General features: G+C 40.0%; 1 protein-coding gene across 3 annotated transcripts in view; it reads right to left on the bottom strand.

The window, feature by feature from the left end:
• MAPK6 (mitogen-activated protein kinase 6) overlaps positions 1 to 21,483 on the bottom strand; it is a 32,885-nt gene extending 11,402 nt beyond the window's left edge. The window contains exons 1-4 of one of the 3 annotated variants that reach the window (XM_076004374.1): positions 20,648 to 21,129; positions 8,946 to 9,107; positions 3,447 to 4,630; positions 1,329 to 1,473 (exon numbers count right to left, since the gene is read on the bottom strand). In XM_076004374.1, the coding sequence (XP_075860489.1) occupies positions 1,329 to 1,473; positions 3,447 to 4,001 (700 nt within the window). In that variant the 5' untranslated portion in view covers positions 4,002 to 4,630; positions 8,946 to 9,107; positions 20,648 to 21,129. Of the gene's footprint in view, positions 1 to 1,328; positions 1,474 to 3,446; positions 4,631 to 8,945; positions 9,108 to 20,647; positions 21,130 to 21,301 lie in introns of those variants that run through there. The other 2 variants (XM_076004373.1, XM_076004372.1) reach the window with 2 other exon arrangements.
• Positions 21,484 to 23,408: the final 1,925 nt, after the last annotated feature.

The following is a 23,408-nucleotide window of genomic DNA, read 5'->3' as shown; positions in this document are numbered from 1 at the left end:
GAAGCCCACATGGTGAAGAACTGAGGCCTCTTAGCTTACGTACAGGACTTGGTTACTATCTAGAAGTGGATCCTCCTGCCCCAGTTGAGCCTTCAGGTGACTACAGCCCTGATCAACATCTTGACTGAGAAAACCTGAGCTAGAACCACCCACCCAGCTAAGCCACTTCCAAATTTTGACTCACAGAAACTATAATAAATGTTGTAACAAGTACTGGCATTAAAAACATACTTAAGGGCATTTATGCACACTGTCCTTTCTTCAACAATGCTCTCCTATGCACCCTAATCTTTCTTTTATAAACAGACTCTGCCTGAATCCCTTCCTTCTGCTCTTAGCACAATCTGAGAATGGTGGAAGGGCCATACTTTTCTGGAGAAAAAAAGTAATGTCAGAAGACTAAAAAAAATAAATAAATAAATCACAATCAAATCACTTCCCCAACTAAAAAATCTACAGTTGCCCTATTTCCTAGTCTCCCAAATGGAAAGTCCTCTCCCTGCTTTCTAAGAGCCTTTCTAAGTATTCTGGCCCCATTTTAACTAGTCATAAATATCTTCATTATTTGACACCTGTTTTCATTGAACTTTTCTCACTGATTCAGAAATGTACCAGGCTTATGCCTTTATTTAAATGGGTACCCTTAAATAGATAACGTATTTTTCTCTTTCTCCAATCAAAATTCTTCACTCACCCTATATAGTGAAAAATTTTGACTCCATTATGCCTTCCATTCCAGCTATCCCTGATGTAGCCTAAGTTTACGGCTCTTACAGTCTGTACTAAATAATTTTATACAAACTCATACTTTGCCTTACGATATATGACATTTTTCATGGACTATTCACCTCATTTTGACAACATTCTCTGTCTCACACTTCTTTAGACACCTTCATAGCACCAAACTTAACAAAAAACTACTTGTTTGGTTATTTCTGAAAGGTCACAGCAGTCAAGCAACAGGGACGATGGGGGGAAGAGGGACTGAGAAAAATTTGTAGGATTTTCAACAGCCAAAAAAAATTTCACCAGGCAGTGACAAACACAGAATTATGAAACTCAGGTATCACTTAACAGATTATCAACTATTATGGATCCACAAAATAAAACAGTATCTATAAAAGAAAAAATTCTAGTAATTTATGAAATGATCAATTTAATCAATCTGTAAATAAGTTTTCTTACTTTTTGAATAAAAACACCATTTTACCTTTTCATTTTAATATTCCTGACCATCCTACATTGTTTTAAATCTTAAGATCTTGCTTCATAGATGTATGCAAAATTATTTCTCTTTGGGATAATTTTTTTCCCCACATAACACTAACCTGCAAAAAGAGTTTTACCAGTCAGCATTTCAGCAAAGATGCAGCCTGCAGCCCACATGTCGATGGCTTTAGTATAATTATTAGGAGAAAGTAAAAGACGTGGAGATCTGTACCATTTAGTAACCAATCCTTCAGAAAGATGACCCTAAAACAAAAACAAACATATATTGTTTTTTACTTTTGCTAAAGAACAGTACATAATTCACTAAAGAATGCTTAATTCACTAAAGAATCCTTGATCTTAAAAAAACAAACAAAAACCCAGAATAACACTGTTAAATCCTAAAATGAGACTGTTGATTTCTAAGCCTATTTTCAAGGTTCTTGTACTTTTGAGGCTGGAGTTAAACTCCCCCTGGGATAAGCCATCTAGATGATGTTCACAGGAAGTTTGCTGACCAAAATATAAGAATTTATAATATACAACTCCAATCAGTTATAGTGTTAACTCTAGGCCACACATTTTCAGAAGATGAGCTATTTTTCATTCCAAGTCCTAAGATAATTAAGGAGCAGATATGCTTTAAGTCAGAGAAAGGCAGAGGTGCTACTTATAAACCAGTGCCAACCTCCTTACTGACAATCCAGGGAATCTAGCTCTACTATATACCCTATTCATAATCGATCTATTCTACTGCTTTGTATTTATAAAGCATTTGATGAAAATACATACATATATATATATATATATATATATATATATATATATATATGTATTGCATCCATAGAACCACCTTGGGAAATTGTGATGGTAGATATTAACTCCATTTTACAGGTGTGATAACACTCACAGAATAAGGATCTGCTTAAGGTAATATAGCTAAGTTGGATATACAAATGAAAGTCAATTTTTGACAGTGTAACTCTTATCTTAGTTCACTGTTCTATTCACAATACTTCACTATCACCCATAAAAAAAGACGTGGTTATCCATTTCAGCTTAGTATTCATTTTCTATGTTAAAAATTTTTTTAAGGACAGGTGCAGCAACTCATGCCTATAATCCTAGCACTCTGAGAGGCCAAGGCAGGAAGATCACTTGAGGCAAGGTGTTCAAGACCAGCCTGAGCAAGAACGAGACCCCCGTCTCTACCAAAAATAGAAAAAATTAGCCAGGCATGGTGGCGGAAGGTGTAACCAAAGCTACTTGGGAGGCTGAGGCAAGAGGATCGCTTGAGCCCAGGAGTTTGAGGTTGCTGTGAGCTATGATGACACCACTGCACTTTAGCAGAGACTACAGAGCAAGACTGTCCCGAAAAAAAAAAAATTAAGTAAAAATATCCTGAATACGAGACGGTATGTATGAATGGAGATTTGTTTTAGACATGTGCTATGGAAAGCAAGCAGGCATCACAGGGGTCCCAGGGGTTCTTTACAACCAAAGCAGCTCCAATTTTCTATTTTAAATATCAAGGTCCCCATAAGATTCCATTTAAAAACTAAAAGACCAGGGTTCAGCTTGAAAAATGTTATTAAATTCTTGTACAAAGGCAAGTTGCTATCTAAAGAAAAAGTTGGTATGAAACGTTTTGGCTATACTGTCAACTGTGTGAATTTAAGGTTCAAACCAAATTAGGTTTAACAAAGTATAACTGAATAGTATAGATTCAAAGGGACAAAAGAAGACCTACTAAGCTGGGCACAGTAGTATGTACTTATAGTCCCAGCTACTTGGGAGGCTGAGGAAGAATTGCCTGAGGCCAGCCTGGGCAACAGCAAGCCTGGCCTCTTAAAATAATAAATAACAAAAACACCTAAAAATTGAAATAGCATCCCCTCTTACTTTCAAATAGGACCACAATTCTGCCCCAAAAAGAAAATGTATCTACTTTCAAATAACTAAGGGAGAATTTTATTTATAATGACTAACCATATACTTCAGAACTTCATTATAATAAATAGTCATATACTTTTAGGAATTTGTATTTAATTAGGATCCCACTCCACCTTCATTTCAAACACAGGGAGACTATGAATGAAACCTGATACATATCACAAAAAAGGCATTATGTATACTTTAATATGATTAACTAAAAATTCTGATACAACATAGATAGGAAGTACCTATTTCTGATTATGTACATCCAGTTTAAAAGTATTAGCTGCCTTTTCACATACCTTATGGGAATAATGAGGATCCATGATCCGTGCAAGACCAAAGTCACCTATCTTCAGCACCAAGTCTTCAGTATTAATGAAAAGATTAGCTGGTTTGAGATCTCTGTGCAGTACGTTTGCAGAGTGAATATACTTGAGCCCCCGTAGCAGCTGATACATGAAAAGCCTGGCATGCTCTTCCAGTAAAGGGCCCTGCTCCAGCACATTAGCTAAGTCTGTCTCCATGTACTCCTGAACAATGTAAACACTGTTCAGTTCCGTAAGAGAGCCCACATCGTCTGTTAACTGGCTTCCACTGGGACCAAGAATTTCAAACACTTTCACAATGTTATCATGGTCAAGTCTTCTAATAATTTTGATTTCACGTAGAGCATGTTTGACACTCTGCGGGTCAGTTAGGACAATTTTCTTGATGGCTACTCTTTTGTCACAGTCATTGTCTACAGCAGAAAAAACCAAGCCATTGCCTCCACAACCCAATGGTTTTAAGTCCATATATCTAGAGCCCAGATCAAAACCATGAATGTTCATGAGACTTTCAAATTTCTCTGCCATTTTGAAAACCTTACTATTGCCTTTTCCTTTCCAATTGTTGAACTTGTGTAAACAAGGAAGAAAACTGGCATCAAAAGGAAAGATCTTTCAAAAAGGGACAAGAAAAATAATTATGCTTCCACAGCAAGATGGTTTCTTGATGCTCATTGCATACGCCAACCAGGCCCGTTGAGTTCCCCTTAAAGCTCAAAAAGCTCTACTCATACTGAGAATTAAAAAGATTGCAGTACTCATAGTTCAAGAAAGGGGCAGCAACTCTGCAGACATTTAAAGAAAACACTCAAGAAACTCAAACGGAATGAAATGACATACTATGCACTCAGATTTACTGTGCTAAACGATTTAACATTTAACAAAAATGTGAATAAATATGCACACAACAGGCTTCTATGAACATTCTCCTCACAGTGCAGATACATTCAGTGTTGGACTGGTCCTGAGCAGCATCATTCTAAGGTGCTGGTAAGCACTATTTCCGTTTTGCTTCTTCTCTTCCTTTGTTGCTATATATTTCAACAGGAAGCCCTGGCGGCTGTTGGTTAACAGAAGATGTCTTTTGTTAGTGATCAGGTGGCTCCAGCTCACCACAATCACAATCAAAGCTACCGTCCATCTTACTCTGCTACAACCTGGAAGATGAGAAAAAGAAGAGTCAGCACTTCAGCAAATACTCCTTCAAATTTGTAAAAATGACACAAACTGGGCATTTAGCAATAAACTACTACTGGTGCAGTAAACTTACTTATAGTCATTAACTGACAAATTACCCTTAATCAAAATAGCTTACTGGCCAAGTGAGGTGGTTCACACCTGTAATCCTAGCATTCTGGGAAACCGAGGCAGTAGGATTGCTTGAGCTCAAGAGTTCAAGACCAGCCTGAGCAAGAGCAAGACCCCGTCTCTACTAGAAATAGAAATATTAGCCAGGCATCATGGTGCCCACCTGTAGTCCCAGCTGCTTAGGAGGCTGAGACAGGAGAATCGCGTGAGCCCAATGCCACACTGCACTCTACCTGGAGCACTCTACCCAGTGAGACAGCAAGACTCTGTCTCAAAAGAAAAGTAAGCAATTTACACGTGTTGGCCCAGGCTCCAGATCTCACTATACCAGATTCTTGACAACACTTAGGCTCATTAGGATATGCCATTTCTGAGATACCAACAAGTATGGGAAGCTTCATAACATTTTTACAGAACTCTGGAGTTTTGGGAGGGGTAAAACATTGGTAACATTTTTCTAAAAGAACATATAACAAGCCTCCAATGTGTTAGTTTGTTAAAGAGAATGTTTATTTATTTACTCTGCCTATCAATATCCAAAATATTGAACAAAAATACTGAACTCCAAAATACTGAACAAAAATCTGGCAGCACAAATAAATCCGCAGAATATGCTATTTCAATTTATAAGTGCAAACTTGAACAATGAATAAACCCATGAAACCTATTTATCATCACTGATAGAACAGAATCAAATTACCTTAAGATAATATTTCAGATGGGAAAAACATTTTTAGAGTATGTTAACATCAAGTCTGAGGAGGAATGTGGAAAAATAGGAAAGTTCCCACAATACTGGGGGGAGTTAAAATTAGTAAAAGAACTTCAGAACAATTTGGCATAAATAAATGAATAAATATAATAAATAGCACACTTTTCTTCAAGGTAAACTCCCTACAGAAATGTTTGCAAATAAAGATACAAATGCTCTTTTCTGGTAATGAAAAAATTAGAAACAATCTAAACTTTCAAAATTGGAACAACAGATAAATGAGTTATATTCATATAGCAGAATACAGTAGGTAAAAATGAATGCAGATGGCTGAAATCTCCAAAAATACATTTAAAATGCAAACTTCAAATAGAAATGTGCATGTTGAAACAAATTATATCAGGACCAAAAACATGCAAAATAACATTTTATAAGTACATACGTATTCAACAAAAGTATAAAAAACATGAGATTGACAAGTACCAAATTAATGATAATGATTACCTTGAAGTAATGAGGAAAGAGATTACAATCATTTCTTTGTTTTAATGTGTTACTTCTTTTAAAATAACAAGTATGGCAGATTATTAAAATCTTATAGAGCGGGGTAGTACATATGTATTCATTTTATTGGTCCCTGTACATTTGAAATATTTCATGACATTAAAAATATCCTATACAAGGGTGGGGAAAAAATGCCTCAAATCCAGTAGATGGTTCCCCCTAGACAGCCTGGATAAATAAATGCAACTAGGTTGCATTTCAGTTTCTTAATGGCCCAATCCTTGAATCTGTAGATGTCTGTGTCCAGAGTACCAGATATGAGACATTATGAAAACTAAGGTGGTCAGAATTTCTAATAAAACCAGACAACAAGGGCTGGGCATGGTGCCTCATGTCTGTAATCCTGGCACTCTGGGAGGCCAAGGCGGGAGGATCACTCAAGGCCAGGAGTTCAAAACCAGCCTGAGCAAGAGCAAGACCCTGTCTCTACTAAAAATAGAAAGAAATTAATTGGCCAACTAAAAATACATAGAAAAAATTATCTGGGCACGGTGGCACATGCCTGTAGTCCCAGCTACTGGGGAGGCTGAAGCAGTAGGATTGCTTAAGCCCAGGAGTTTGAGGTTGCTGTGAGCCAGGCTGACGCCACAGCACTCTAGCCAGGGCAACAAGGGTGAGACTCTGTCTCAAAAAAAAAAAAGAAAAAAAGAAAGAAAGAAACAGCTTTATTTAATAAAAATTGGTATCTACCATCCCTGTTCTTTTAATAAATAGGAACTCTTCTTGTATCTGCTTTAAATATTGTGAAGGACATTGATAGCACAAAAGCTTTCTTTGTTTTACTATAATAGATATAGATGGCTTCTTTTGAAAGTTTTTGTCTGCTTCTTCAGCCAAGAAAAGAAAGACTCTTAAAAATTCTGTAGCTTACCAGTCTATCTGTACTAAAACATTTAAAAATTAAAGCTCGTGGGCCAGGCGAGGTGGCTCACACCTGTAATCCTAGCACTCTGGGAGTCTGAGGCAAGTGGATTGCTCAAAGTCAGGAGTTCGAAACCAGCCTGAACAAGAGCAAGACCCCATCTCTACTATAAATAAAAATAAATTAATTGGCCAACTAATATCTACAGAAAAAATTAGCCAGGCATGGTGGTGCATGCCTGTAGTCCCAGCTACTTGGGAGGCTAAGGCAGTAGGATGGCTTGAGCCCAGGAGTTTGAGGTTGCTGTGAGCTAGGCTGACGCCAGGGCACTCACTCTAGCCTGGGCAAAGCGAGACTCTGTCTCAAAAAAAATAAAATAAAATAAAAAAATTAAAGCTTGTGAATGATTAAAAATCATTGAATTAAAAATACTGAATTAAAAAATATTTTAACTAAATATTTTATCATTTGAATTAAAGGATAAAATAAAAATTAAAAAATAATTTTGAATTAAAAAATATTTTATCATTTGCTATTATCCAACTGAGGCATTAGTCTCTCTTTGGTCTTTAGCCAGTGTATTTTTCAATGTTATTATTTGATCTAGCTAATGTAATTATGGAGATAAATAATAAAAATAAAATTTTGTATTGGTTAATAAAACAAAACAAAGTTTCAGAGTTTTAAAGGGCTTTAATTAATAATCTTGCATGTCTTCCCCCCTCCCCAATTTTGTTCTGTTTGTACACATCTTGATTCTTCCTCTTCACCAGCAAATACCCTAGGAAAACCAGTATTTTTCAAAGGCTCCAGTATTTCCAAAATTTTATAAATTCTAGTCTCCACCTAAAATAGAATGCTTGTTCATACCTACCTTCTTGCCTTAACATAGACAGTTCCTCAAAGCTCAGTCAAGTTTTACATTTTTTGTAAACATTTTAAAGTCAGTTCTATAGACAGATGAAATAAGTATAGTAAAATCGCTTAAGTTCTCTCTTAAGCTTTTAGTTCCCTAACAGAGCAACCTATTCAAGCACAAATAATGCTTTGCCAAAAAAACGACATCACTATTAGACAGAATAGTACTAATGTAGGAATTGTAGCCAGATTATTAGAGAAAGCTATGAGAATGAGAGATCCTAACTCAAGACTTCCATCCATATCTGCCCCCTTTAAATTTCAGTGAGACCAAGAAACATCACAAACAAGAAACAAATGCAAGAATGAGAGTGCCTTTTCAGATATCTCAGCAACTGGTCAGTAGAGAGTGGGTAAAAACTGATAGTACGGAAGGTAGGAGCTTGTGCGTAGGCTGAGAACTGCATTCATCACTATGACTCAGGATGATGAAGAATATACATTCTAAAGAGAGAAGGTAATTTTTACCAACAAAACTGTAATCCCACTACATGGTAGGGAATACACCAATAAAACATCTGGGAGGGAAAAAATCCAACATTTATAATGACAGCACTTGTTTGGAGATTTTGCCTCTTTCCTCTGCAAGTAGTGTTCTTCAGAATTCTTTAATATTTACTACGCCAAATGCTATTGCAGCATTTTAGCCAGGAGCTTGGAAAGTAAGCCCATCTTAATCAGTAAACTGGGGGTAATGCTATACCTCCGCATCAATAGAGTGGTCCAATAAGCCTTTGCAATTCAGTCACGCTCCATTCAGCAAGTATTTGCTAAGTATCTATTATGTGTCAGACAATATAGTAGGCAATGGGGCTAAAATGGTGAGTAAAAATAGTCTTGGGCTCTGCCCTCACGGACGGGAGACAATAAAAAACAACAGGAAACAAGGAAATGCAAAGGGGACAAGTAGTAAGTACCAAGGAATGCTGGAAAATGCTAATGACAGCCTACACACTGGGGGATCGGACAGATCTCTGGCAGCCATAAAAAAGGTAGAGGTCTCCCATAATCACTCTCAGTGCCCCTAGAGAGAAAACTGTTCCCTCCTTATCACTTTGACTCTTGTAGCAGTTATATTCCAAAGTTTGATCTCTCCAATCACTTTCACCTTCCACATCATTCATGGTGGAGCTCCCTGGCATGACTGAAGCATACAGGTAAAATTCAACCGGACCAGCAGATTACTAGTCAGAGCATCCTCTATCCCCATCAGTGATCTGCAGAAATGTCCCATTAATTATCATTTCCTCCAGTATCTTTCATGCTTAACCTAAAAAAAAAAAACACAAAGTTAAAGCCTTAGACCTAGTAAAAAACTGGGGCTCCATATTCTTTTTGTACATTCCACATACTTCAAAGGAGGAAAAAAAAGTAACTTCAAAATGACTCTTTCTAGCATCTTGCCAATTTCTCTACCTCCAAATAAATGTTACCCATTCCTACCAACCAGAGTGCTGATTCTATGCTGTTTGGAGAGGGATCATTAATTAAGTTTGAATTAGCTGGTACAACGTTGTTTGTTTGTTTTTAACAATTTGGTGAATAAAATGAAATACAGAGAAAAATTTGTAAGAATAAAGTTGGCTTTTTGCTTTATCTGTGGTCTTCTTTCAGTCATCTACCATAACATGGAAATAAAAGTTCTCTATAATGTCCAGGCTGGGTACCAGCTTCCTAAGTTTATAAGGCAGTAATAAACTGAAACTTCGTTAGCCACAGCTGTCTCTTCAAACATTCCTCTCTTCCCCAAATTACCCCAGCTCTCTGTCACCTGGTCTATCTCCTCGTGTCAAAAGAAATACAGGTACTGTGACTCAAGCCTAAGTGTATAAAATTATAAAATGCAAAAGAAAGAAAAAAGTAACTGGCTAGGTGCAGTGGCTCATGCCTGTAATCCCAGCATTTTGTGAGGCTAAGACGGGAGGATCATTTGAGGCGAATTCAAGACCAGACTGGACAATACAGCAAGACCCCATCTCCAGACACACATGCAAAAATTTTAATTAGCTGGGTGTAGTGGCTTGCACCTGTAATCCCAGCTTCTCAGGAGGGTGAGGCAGGAGGACCCCTTGAGCCCAGGAGTTCCAGCCTGGGTGACGGAGCAAGACCCTGTCTCTATTAATAAATACATACAAACATACATACATACACAGCTTCATTCTGTCCTATCTTTCATTCTACAGAAATGGGATTTTCTTTTTATCCAGGAATGACTTGGCCTATGTCAGAAAGGATGTCTGCATGTGCAAAGTAAGTTTGAGATAAGGTCCTTAAACATAAAGGTTACTTTTCTGGTTTTCTCTTCCACTTTCTACTCTGATTCTCAGGTTAAATGCCGGTATGGGTCACCTGGCCTAGTTACACTCACTGACAAAACTCCTCTTCCCCCTCAAAAGGCTCTTGCCTACTCTGCTCTTCTTCACAGTCAAGTGAGTAATTTGAGTTAATGGAAATCCAGCCAACCTCTTATCTTCTCAGCCCAAAACCCAGTTGCTTTTGGAGAGAAGGAAAAGGTTGAGCTCTTCTTATATTCACCTAGCACTGTCTCCTAACTCTGGCAAAGAGAGGTGTTGTTACAGCAAATTCACCCTTCCCTGAGGTCATGTCTCAAACTTTCATCAAAGCAAAGTTTCTATGGCTGAGATGGCCAAGTGCTACAGCTTAGCTTGCTCATATGCATTCTTGACAAAGCCCTTTCTCCTAATGTAAGGTGGCCCTAAGAGTTATCAGGGACCTCTTTCAGGACGTCAGGCAGGCCGGTAGCATGAACTAGCATCAGTGAATAAACGAATCTGGTAAGAGATGGAATGTTAAAACGAAAACACCAAACCCTAACAGGCTTTGCCTGGTATCAGTAACTATACTTAGGGACAGAGACAAACTTTCAAAGTCAAAGGCGATCATTACATGGCTTCTGGCAAAGTATCCAATTTAAAAACAAAACAAAATATTCCTCTTCTACTACCAACTTCTGTTCTTAAATTGTCTGAACCTTTGCCTAAATACATTTTAACAAAGGTAGCATTCATTTGCCTTTGACCATTTAAAAAGGCATTATAGGCCGGGCGCGGTGGCTCATGCCTGTAATCCTAGCACTCTGGGAGGCCGAGGCGGGCGGATTGCTCAAGGTCAGGAGTTCCAAACCACCCTGAGCAAGAGCGAGACCCCGTCTCTACTATAAATAGAAAGAAATTAATTGGCCAACTAATATATATACAAAAAATTAGCCGGGCATGGTGGCGCATGCCTGTAGTCCCAGCTACTCAGGAGGCTGAGGCAGGAGGATTGCTTGAGCCCAGGAGTTTGAGGTTGCTGTGAGCTAGGCTGACGCCATGGCACTCACTCTAGCCTGGGCAACAAAGCGAGACTCTGTCTCAAAAAATAAATAAATAAATAATAAAAAGGCATTATAAAATACATGTCACTGTATTTATTTTGTTGCTCACCTCTACTTCCTATTTACCATAAGTTATCCATATTGGAGTATCAAAACTTCACAGACTAGATCTCAAAACTAGTCAAAGAAGGTGCCTAAACTACATGACTTCTATGGTCTCCTCCAGCCCTCACATTTTTAAATTTTAATAAGAGGATCAGGACTTCCACCTCTGATCAGAATGTAGAAAGCTACAAAACACTAATACACTCACCCTATAAACCAAAACAAGCTGGAAAAACTACAAAAATCACAGTATTTAAAAAATCCATCAGAGAGCTAAGGATGCAAAGGAATCTAAATAAGTTAAATTCCAGAAAACATCAAACCCTTCAGAAGAGACAAAACCATGCCTAATCTCATTCCTGGCGAAGTAGTAGAACAACGAATTTTCCACTGACAAGATAAAGTAGAAACCAGCTAAACTTATAATGAACTTTTTTTTTTTCTTTTTGGAGACAGAGTCTCACTCTGTTGCCCCAGCTAGAGTGCCATGGTGGAAGCCTAGCTCACAGCAACCTCAAACTCTTGGGCTCAAGCAATCCTCCTGCCTCAGCCTCCCGAGTAGCTAGGATTATAGTCATGCACCACCATGCTCACCTCATTTTTTCTATATATTTTTAGTTGGCCAATTAATTTGTTTCTATTTTTAGTAGAGACGGGGTCTCGCTCTTGCTCAGGCTGGTTTTGGACTCCTGACCTTGAGCAATCCTTCTGCCTTGGCCTCCCATAGTGCTAGGATTACAGGTGTGAGCCACTACGCCTGGCCAAGGGGCTCTATTTTAAAATATATAGTTTTAAGATATTAAAAAATTATACTATGGAATATGGCCCAAGAGTTCTAATTTGAGGATTTAAATAACATATTGGGTGCATATTTGTCCTATATTGTCAACTACTATAAAGACAATCAATAAAAAAAAGTATTTGTTTATATTATAAAGAAAGTCACAGCACTGAACATAAAAGAATTTTGTTTTTTGAGACAGAGTCTTGCTTTTGTTGCCCAAGCTAGAGTGAGTGCCGTGGCATCAGCCTAGCTCACAGCAACCTCAAACTCCTGGGCTCAAGTGATCCTCCTGCCTCAGCCTCCCAAGTAGCTGGGACTACAGGCATGCGCCACCATGCCCAGCTAATTTTTTCTATATATATTAGTTAGCCAATTAATTTCTTTCTATTTATAGTAGAGATGGGGTCTTGCTCTTGCTCAGGCTGGTTTCGAACTCCTGACCTCGAGCAATCCTCCCACCTCAGCCTCCCAGAGTGCTAGGATTACAGGTGTGAGCCACCGCACCCGGCCTAAAAGAATTTAATATCTGAATTTTAAAAGAATATAAGGAAGCTTTTATTGAGAATGTATTATGTGTGAAGCATTGTGCTGGGACATGCTCTTACACTAAATCCAACACTGCAAAATGGGTATTATGATCTCTACTTTAGAAAATTTAAATAATACTTTCAAGATCACATATCAATGAGAAAGCCAGGATTTAAATCATATTTGTAAACCAAAGTCCATGATCATCTCTCAATTAACAATGTAGCTTTTTCAATTGACAAGTACAAAACACATCTCCCTCCACCCCCAATCCTTTTAGAGTGTATTTCCTATAGACAAGGACCTTCTTCTGCATAGCCAAAATATGATCATGAAAATCAGGAAATTAACACTGGCAGAATAGTCAAACCCCATTATGTTCCAACCCCATCTAATAGTCAAACCCTATTTATGTTCCTGCAATTGTCCCAATAATGCACTTGAGAGGTAAAGGACCGTCCAGAATCACATGTTACATTGAGTACAATGCAATTTTTAACATAGTTTTTCCCTTTAGAAGTTTAAAGGAATCAAACATTGTATATAGTCCACAAAAATTTACTGAGCACTTAGCATGTGCCAGGCAATGTTCGATGATATAGTGAAGAGTAAAACAGACAAGGTTCTTCTGCTTCCAAAGAGCTTGCATTCTACTGAGGAAAGATCAAAAAACAAGAGAAATAAACATAACTTCAGATTGGCCATGTGCTATGATTGGGAAACTGGGAAATGGCCATGTGAGGAGCTGAAACCCGAATGATGAGAAGGTACCAGCATTGCTAAGAGATGGGAGAAGAGCATTCCAAACAGAGGAAACAACAAATACAATAACCTAAGGCAGGACAGAACCTGGAAATTTTTTTGGAGGAAAAAAAAGATATAGCCACAGACAGCATCCAGAGGAAAGAGAGTGGAAACTGAGGTGAACATGATATAGGAACACCTAAGGCAGGATTCTGAATTTTACAACAGAGAGCAACAAAGTTGCTATCACAACATAGGAAAACTATGAAAGGATTTTAAGCAGGCAATCAATATGATTTCATTTTCATTTTTGACAGATGATTCTAGCTACTGGAAGGAGAATGGACTGAAAAAGCAGCTGAGTGAAAGCAAAGACCAGTGAAGGGCTATTTGAGTAGGTTAGGTAAAATGATAGTGGCTGAGACTAGGGTGGTAGAAACGAAGATGTAAAAGAGATCATTGAAGCAACAGATTCAAATGACATTTTGGAGACCAAGAGAACTTGATGATGGATTAGCTACAAGGAATAAGGGAAAGACAGGATTCAAGGATAACTCCTAGGTGCCATTTGTTGAGATGTGAGAAGAACATATGGGAGAAAGAGTTCTATTTTGGAACATTAGATCTATTTAGACAATTGCCTGTTAGTTAACTAACAGGTAGTGTCATGAAGATTGTTAGATGATGTGTCTGGAACCCAGGCAAGAAGTGTAAACCAGAAACATAAATTTAGGAATTTATCCACAAATAGATGGTGTTTAAAATGAGTTGAATGAAACTACCTAGGAAAGGAAGTTAGAAAAAGTAGGGCGGAAAAGCCCAGGAATAAATCCTGGGATATGCCAATACTTAGAGGCAGGGAGAAGAGAGAAGCCTGTTTAAAAAAAGGGTATGACAAGGTGTGAGGTAGGAGGAAAACAAGAACACAGGTCTCATAAACTAAGAGAAGCAGGTGAATAGGCAGAAAACAGTGGTCAACTAAATCGAGTGCTGCTACAAGATCCTGTAAGATGGATTCAGTAAATGGAAACCACTTGTAACCTTAACTACAGCAGTTTCAGTGGTAAGATGGTGATGAAAGCCAGTCTGGAATAGGCTGAAGGCAAAGGAAGGTGGAGAGAGCACACAAAGACAACTAACTCTTGAAACTCTGCTTGGAAGAGACCCAGAAATGAAGCTGTAGCTAGAGGACAAAAATGTGGAATTGGCCGGGCGCGGTGGCTCACGCCTGTAATCCTAGCACTCTGGGAGGCCGAGGCGGGCGGATTGCTCAAGGTCAGGAGTTCAAAACCAGCCTAAGCGAGACCCCGTCTCTACCATAAAAAAATAGAAAGAAATTAATTGGCCAACTAATATATATATATATATAAATCAGCTGGGCATGGTGGCTCATGCCTGTAGTCCCAGCTACTCGGGAGGCTGAGGCAGGAGGATCGCTTGAGCCCAGGAGTTTGAGGTTGCTGTGAGCTAGGCTGACGCCACGGCACTCACTCTAGCCTAGGCAAGAAAGCGAGACTCTGTCTCAAAAAAAAAAAAAAAAAAATGTGGAATAAGAGGAGGGTTTAAAAAGAAGGAAGCCTGAGAGGAGCAGTGCTTTCTGCGATGATATTGATGGTCTGTATCTGCACTGTATGGTAGTCATTAGCTACATGTGGCTATTGAATAACTGAAAAAATGAGAAACTCAATTTTTAAAAAATTAATTTTTATGTAAATAGCCACATGTGACTAGTAGCTACCATATCTGATAGTACAGCTCTAGAGCACATTTATATCCTAATAAATATGATCAATAAAGGGAAAAATTCATGATGCAGACAAAAAAGAGGTTCTTAAGAAGTCAAGAGAAGGAATTCAGAGCACAAAGGGTGGAATCTACACGAAATACAACATGGATAAAGCAAGGCACAAAATTACAGTAACTGGCAGAGACCAACATCATTTACTATAAAATCAGAGTTATGTATTAAGCCTAGCTGGAATCTTAAGACTAAATTACAAAAAGCTATAAAATCCAAGCAGGGAGTGAAGGTAATTCATATCTACTGCATATCTACTATGTGCCGGGCATTTTCTAAGTGACAAATTACTTCTGTTACTACTGTTAACCACAACCTTGTAAGTCTTCTTTTACAAACAAGGGCACTGATGCTCCAAGAGGTAAAGCAACTTCATGAAATCACACATATAAAAAATGCCAGAATTGGACACAGGCTCATCTGACTCCAGGATTAGAATCTTCTCACTGTATAAGGTGAGAGGTTAAGAACCATTAAGTTTCTGCACCTGGAAATAATATAGCAAATCAATCTAGAAGCTATCAACAAGTGCCAATAAGCCTACAGGTACTAGGCCAGAGGCAAAAACTATCCTTCCAATGTTATCCATAAGATAATCAACGAAAACTTATTTAATTTTTTAACTTAACTTTTCAAAAATCCAAGTGAAAATATATTTATCAAGACAAACACAAAGAAATGCACATTCTTACAATTTACATTATCTACTTTATTGAACCTGGATGTACCAATTAGAAAATCTGCACTGTTTTATAAAAAATACTAATAGCTGAGCATTTTGAAAGACATAAGTCAAAAACCTACCATCTCTCTAATTTGTACATGAAGACGGTAAAATTATAAGTCTAATCAGTTATTAAATTACAGGTTAAGATTTTAAATTTAGGCCAGATATAGTTGCTCACACCTGCAACCCTAGCACTTTGGGAGGCCAAGGTAGGAGGATCGCTTGAGCCCAGAAGACCAGTCTGAGCAACAGCAAGACCCCTCTACAAAAGAAAAAAAAATTAGCTTAGCATGGTGGTGCAAGCCCGTGGTCCCAGCTTCTCAGGAGGCTGAGGCAGGAGGATTGTTTGAGCCCAGGAGTCAGAGGCTGCAGTGAACTTGATGACATCACTGCACTCTAGTCCAGGCAACAGAGAAACCATGCAAATAAATAAATAAATAAATAAATAAATAAATAAATAAATAAATAAATAAATAAGTAAATAAATAAGAGTTTAAATTTAGTGTGGGCAAAGATCATCAAGATCTATGCTGTCCAATATGGTAACCACTATCTACATACAGCTATTTAAATAGAAATTAATTAAAATTAAATTAAAAATTCCTCAGTAGCCCTACTCACTTGTCAAGTACTCAATAGTCACACATGGCTAGTGGCTACTTCATTGGACAGCATAAAATAGAACACGCCCATCATCACAGAAGGTTCTACTGGACAGTGATTAGATCCTCAATTTTCCATATGACTTTTTTCAGAAGTGTCAGTGGAAAAGACCAAATCAGAAAACTTGGGTTTTCCAAATCAGTCAGTAACCAGTTGAGCAACCATGCATGCATCACTTAGTAATGGTTCCTGAACTGAATATGCGTTTGAATCACCTGAGAATCTTGTTAAAATGTAGATTCTAATTCAGTAGGTCTGAAATGAGGTCAAGATTCTGCACCTCTAACAAGTTCCAGAGGATACTAATACTGTTGGTCCAGGAATCACACTTTCTGTACCAAGGTCTTAGATCTCCCCAGGACCTTGGTTTCCTTAGCTGTCAAATGATGTACTTGCAGTAAGATAATGTCCATGACACCTCTCAAACAATAACATTTTATAGTTCTATGACTGTACAGAATTAACTGCACATAGATTATTTCCACTCCGCAGAGGCAGACTTCCATGAAGAAAATGCTAGAATTCTAACAATTTTTGTGATACTGCTTTTTTTCTGGAAAAAAAAATTTTTAAATGAAAATCAATGAGAAAATGTGATTTGCTACATAAACATTCCACCGCTGTATAACTGTTTAGAAATGGATTTAGAAGGCTGATATATATGAAAGACAAACCTTTTAACCCTGTATCAGAGGGGCGCACTATATTTTACATGCAGGGGAAAAACCAATGCTGGAGTCAGCCCACACCACTGTTACCTTAAGCACATGAAAACAACTCCCCGGAAAAAGCCATTAACTGATGTAATATTATTGTTTTTGTAAAGTTTCAAAACTTTGCTGTAAAAAACTGAGCAAAATTCTCATACCACAGGGAGGTTGTAGTAATGTAACAGCCCACAAAACAGGCAAAAGAATCTGACGACTGCAGCCAACAATGCCACAGAGAATTTACTTCAGAGGCATCTTCTAACAGGGGCCTTAAAGTAACACAAGGTTCAAATGGGCAGTGCAAACAAGGAACTGGATATCAGTGGTGAGAAGGCTCAGCATTCCATAAAGCAATATCTTGGAGAAAAAAAACAGGCTAAGATACCTAGTTTGTTTATAAATTCTGAACTATGCACAACAGCTAATTTACCTACATTCTAAAACAATTAACACTGGAAATACATGCTAAACCTCTAAGTGTGATGCTTTGAAAATTTTCAATACTTTTATATTTGGTTTTTCCCATTAGTAGGAAATATTTTCAAAGTTTGGATTAAATTTTATTAAAATTCTTCTAATATAAATCATGCAATACTCTTCAAAAATATCTCCAAAGACGTATTCACATTAACAATACACTTTACTGCCAACAAAACTCCTCGAATAAATCTCTTTGAGGCTGGAGCAGGTAATCCCAGCTACTCTGGAGGCTGAGGCCTGAGGAATGCTTGAGCTCAGGAGTTCAAGGCAGCAGTGAGCTATGATCCTGCCACTGCACTCCAGCCTGGGCGACACACTGAGACCTCATCTCTTTAAAATAAAAAAAAATTTTTTAAAAGTGCATGTGTGTGTATAGGGTGGGGGCTGAAAAAATAAACAGTATACATAGAAAAACTGGAGGATGGGGATATGAAAGGATTTTTGCTCCCTCACTTTTAAAACAAATTGCCATTCTCAATCTTTTTCCCCCCTTCAATCTTATTTTAAGCCAACTTGCTAAATGTTGGCTGTTTTAAAATCACTCAAAATATCTATCTTATTACCAAGGTTCAATTTAAAGTAATATATTTGGAACTCTACATTCAGTTTATCTTCAAAAAATTGATGAAAAACAATGCTTATAACAATACTTATTTCAAGTTGTCCTTATTAAAACAGAAAATTCATACAGATCACCAGGAAGTACTACATATAATCAGAGTGAAATGTTCATGTTCAGAGCTATATATCTAATTAAATATTAAACTGTTGGCACCATCATAAAACTTATTTAAACCAATAATTTCTAAATGTTATAAAGATAACTTTTACATAACCAATAAAAACATAAGGTCAATTTCTGCCATCACCATAAAAGAACTGCCCTTTTTAAATAACCTATAACAAATCTCTTTCAATAGTAGCCAAAAAACTGCTAGTTACCAAGCATTTAATTTCAGCAACTGACCAGCAATTGATTTTACCTTTCAAAAAATGTTACACAATTCCACCTGTAGGGTATATAGCCTTTTAAAACGCAATGTAAGAAGAAGCCATTGCGTTTTTTTAGAGAAACTGCTGTTGCTCTTCAGAGAAAAGAGAGGAGAGAATTATAACGCGGACAGAGACATTTTAGACTATCATTTAAAAAAAATACAGTGTATAAAAAAAAAGCCACGTAGCAATCCGTGGGCAGGATGAGTCATCACCTAACTCCAAACTTGCAGCAGTACTTCTAAGCTTCCTCCTACTCGACCCCATCCCCTCAGCAAAGTACCCTGAGTCAGCAAACCTTTCTATTTTGTCAGTTACGATTCTCACGACGCTTAAATGAACTTATGTAAAACGCTCCAACACTTTCAGTGCTAACACTTGCCATTAGAATGTGTTTTTCTATTGCAAAATTAACTGATCTTCAAATCACTCTTCTCTAGAGTATTGTTTAATCACAAACGGTAGCCAGACTATTTTTAATCCTCTTCTGCAAATAACTGAACTCCAAAATATCCTTATACACAAAGTTTTTTTTTACAATTCTCCATTTTCCAGAGTTTTCTTCTGAACAGTAATATCTAGGTAATAAAATATATCCTGCTCAAATCTAGCATATTTCCTACATGACTGCAATTACTGAATTTAGGATTACTGAATAAGTAGTTTTACAAGTTTAACAAGGCAATTCTTACTAAATGATGTAACATGTATGTGAAAAGACTTTACACTCCTTGGCACATGTCAAGCACTTCATAAACATGTTTGAACAACTACTGGCTAAAGACATCTAAAGTTTCTTCCACCCAATTCAAAACTATTTTTCAAACAGTAAAATCTGACATTGCTAAGAAGAAACTCTAGAAGCAGGCAGTTCCATTTCAAGGCCAGGCCCTGTTTGGACCCTACATTGTTGTAGTCAGATCATTCTTTCCATCTCAGTTTCCCAACGTTAAAGAGAGAATATGTCCAATAAGAACTCTTAAGAAGGTAAGAGTTAGAAGGCTAGAAGAATCAGTGATTAGAAAATTACTCTAAAGCCAGGCGTGGTGGCTCACGCCTGTAATCCTAGCACTCTGGGAGGCTGAGACGGGAGGATCGCTCAAGGTCAGGAGTTTGAAACCAGCCTGAGGAAGAGCGAGACTCCGTCTCTGCTAAAAAATAGAAAGAAATTAGTTGGCCAACTAAAAATATATAGAAAAAACGAGCCGGGCATGGTGGCTCATGCCTATAGTCCCAGCTACTCAAGAGAGGATTACTTTAGCCCAGGAGTGTGAGGTTGCTGTGAGCTAGGCTGATGCCACGGCACTCACTCTAGCCTGGGCAACAAAGTGAGACTCTGTCACAAAAAAAAAAAAAAAAAAAAAAAAAAAAGAACAGAAAAAGAAAAATACTCTGAAGCTGTGCGCTTCATTTTATGGCGTGTTAAGTTTTCCCCCTGACAAATCATCTGTAGTCTTCAAAAAGTTGATACTGAGACTAACTTAAGGGCATTTTTAGCAATGAAAAGAAATTATCTCCAGAAACTGAATGCTAAGAAAAAAAAAATAAAAAAAAAATAAAAAAAGAAATTATGCTGCTAATACAGTAGGCTTCTAATTCCAACTCACCAGTTCCCTTCACTGGAGCTCTTCCAATGAGCAAAGGAAAAAATAAAGCAGGAAAGGAATCAAAACGCTCCTCCTATTGCACCGAGCTCCCCTAACACCTGAACCGGCCGAGCCCTACACCAGCCAAGGAACAAAAGGCGGCCAGAACACCTTCACCCCAACACAACTCACAAGCCAGACTAGATGCACAGCTAAGTGAGGACGCCCTTTTCAGTGAACTGACAAAGTTTTCATCTGGGTACTTTCACAGACCTCCAGCTAACGTCCCGAAAAACAAAGCTAAAGAAAGGCGGGAGGGGGGTTAGAAATTCCGTCTCAGACGAGTTTTCAGTACCTCATTTACGTCTAGACTCAAAACTTGGGCGGACTTCAGGGCTCTCCGACGAGTGGGGCGAGCGGCGCGCGCTACGCCACTGGAGACTGCCCGGCCGAGTCAGCTGAGGCCGAGTCACCCGTGTGGGATGGGGGAGGAGACGCGGGAGCATTTCGTAAGGCAGCGTGCCAGGAAGGCGAGACTCCGCGCCACCTCATGCTACCCGGGCCACCGCCCCTCGCCCGCCAGCCGGCCAGCCGGCCCTCTGGCCCTCCAGCCTGGCTGGGCTTCGAACCCGCGGAGCCGGCGCAGGCGGCGGTGCCGCAGCCGGCGTGCGGGGCGCCGGAGCGGGCGCGGCCCGGCTCGAAGACCGGCGAGGGGCGTGCCGGGTGGGAGGGGCGCGCCGGCCGCTCCGCCAGCCCCACGCGGGGACCCCGGCCCGCAGCCCGCCGGCCAGCGCAGGGACGCGACGGCCAGGCCCGAGCGGGCGGGCGGGCCGGCAGGCGGGCAGGGGGCGGGCGGGAGACGGAACAAAAGCGCCTTTGTTGAGCGGCAGCCGCCGGAGGGTCACACACAATGGAGGAGGGAGCCGGCTCCGCCGCCGCCGGGCCCGCCGCGGCGCCCTCCCGAGCCGCCCCGCCGGCGCGCCTCGCACACGCACACACACACACTCACGGGACTTCTCCGACTCATCGAGGGAGTGCGGGGCCCGCGGACAGTCCCCACTGTCGGCTCAGGTCTCCGGCTGTGCTGGCGGCAGCGGCGTTCCCGAGGCTCTCGCTTTGCCGCAGTCGCCGCCATGTAACCCCGACCCGCGAGAGAGGGCGAGGAAGAGGGGGCGGGGCCTCGGTCGGCCACGCCCCCTCACGTCACAGGCTCACTCCACGGGTTCCCCCGCCCCCGCCAGCCCCGCGCGTCTGCACGCGCCGGAATTTCCAACGCCCGTGACTGGGCTCTGCGCGCCGCGGGGGTGGGCGGAGAGGCACGCGGCTCGTCCGCCGCCTCCGGGGGGCAATTTCCTGTGGGCCGGCGGGGCGGGGGACGGACTGGGCCCCGTCTGCACTACTACCTGCCCCAGCACTGGGGCACGAAGTGACCAAACTCCGTGCGAGCGTTTACTAAGCACCTACTACGTGCAAGGCGCCAGGCAAGCCGAGAGGAATATGGGCCATCGCCCCAGGAAGGCTGGACCTTAAGATGGATCTGCCGTAACGATACAGCCGAAGTGCAAGGCAAACGCGTTAGAGGCCAAGTGCTAAGGTCATTAATTCTGCCAGAGGGTATGGAGGAAGGCTTTTAGGAGGGGTCGCCAAGGGTGGCCTTTCTGTGAGATCCCAGAGGAGCCCATACAATGAGTGGAGTGCCAGGCTTGTTGCAGCAAACTGGGACTAGGCCAATGTGACTGAATTTGGGAAGGGATGTGCGTGGGAAAGGTAAATTGGTGCTTTCTTGGGCCTACTTCATGGCTAAAAAAGCAAACTTAACGTTACTTATTATGGTTTATTGAGTCCAAGGAGGCTTTGTAGTGTTTATGTGAAATTTAAGTAAGTGTGAAATTAGAGACTGCAGGTCAGCATATTTTTTCAAATCACCATCCCGGTGAGAACCAGACAGAAACCCCTTTTCCATTATCATGCACATCTTCAAGAGTGAGTCAAAGACCACTTCACAGATCGCCTAGTAACTTGAAGTTAAGTGGTGGGGATGAGCTTCAATGTTTTATATTTTCTGTATTTAAAACATCATCTGGCCAGGCGCAGTGGCTCACGCCTGTAACCCTAGCACTGTGGGAGGCTGAGGTAGGAGAATCGCTTGAGCTTAAGAGTTCAATACCAGTCTGAGCAAGAGTGAGACCCCCATCTCTACTAAAAATAGAAAGAAATTAGCTGGAAGACTAAAAATATATGTAGAAAAAATTAGCTGGGCATGGTAGCACATGCCTGTAGTCCCAGCTACTCCGGAGGTAGAGGCAGAAGGGTTGCTTAAGCCCAGGAGTTTGAGGTTGCTGTGAGCTAGGCAGACGCCATGGCACTCTAGCCCAGGCAACGGAGTGAGACTCAGTCTCAAAAAATAAAATAAAATAAAGCAACATCATCTGAGTCCCAGGTGTGAGGAGGTGATGAGTGGATAAAACCAAGAGAAAGAAGAGGCTTTTTCCAACCACAAGATTTCCAACTTCTGGTGACAGCCCCTTTGCAACAAGAGCTCCTTACCTATGACCATTATTCAGCTCTACTGCCCTGCTTAGGCTCCCCTCAGACTCATGACTTCTTTCCTCTCACCCTGGGAACTCTTCCACCTCCCCCTTCCATTAATGTTTGACCAACTGGAGAAGGGGAAGAATAAATAACAAGCACTGTGCTTTCCCTCAAGGAGTATATAATGTAGTGTTACTGCTGACTTCCAGTAAAGACCACCAAAAGAACCCGCTGATCCGTGCAAAGCCGTTTATTGCTTATAGCAGTAAGGGAAGCCCACTAAGCTGACAGTATTTTTGTAGCATTTAAAAAGAGAGAGGTCAAGGATGGAATGATTATAAGATTTGGGAGATCTGGTTTAAGATCTCTCTTTCAATGAGGAGGCCTCATTGGGATTGGGCTGAATTTGTTATATAATAGTTTGGGTGAGTGGGAGGGTGGGCAGAGGAGGGGTAGAGTTTTGAAGCAAGCATAGAAGAGTAAATAGTTGTTTGTTAAGCCCAATAGAGTAATCTGATTGAGGAAAGGACTATCTACCTGATGAAATTAGGTCAGTCAGTAATGTTTTGTTTAGATAAATAGAT

The sequence above is a fragment of the Microcebus murinus genome, chromosome 6, assembly GCF_040939455.1.
Source record: "Microcebus murinus isolate Inina chromosome 6, M.murinus_Inina_mat1.0, whole genome shotgun sequence".
Taxonomy (NCBI): domain Eukaryota; kingdom Metazoa; phylum Chordata; class Mammalia; order Primates; family Cheirogaleidae; genus Microcebus; species Microcebus murinus.
This window is presented reverse-complemented; position numbering and strand designations above follow the sequence as displayed.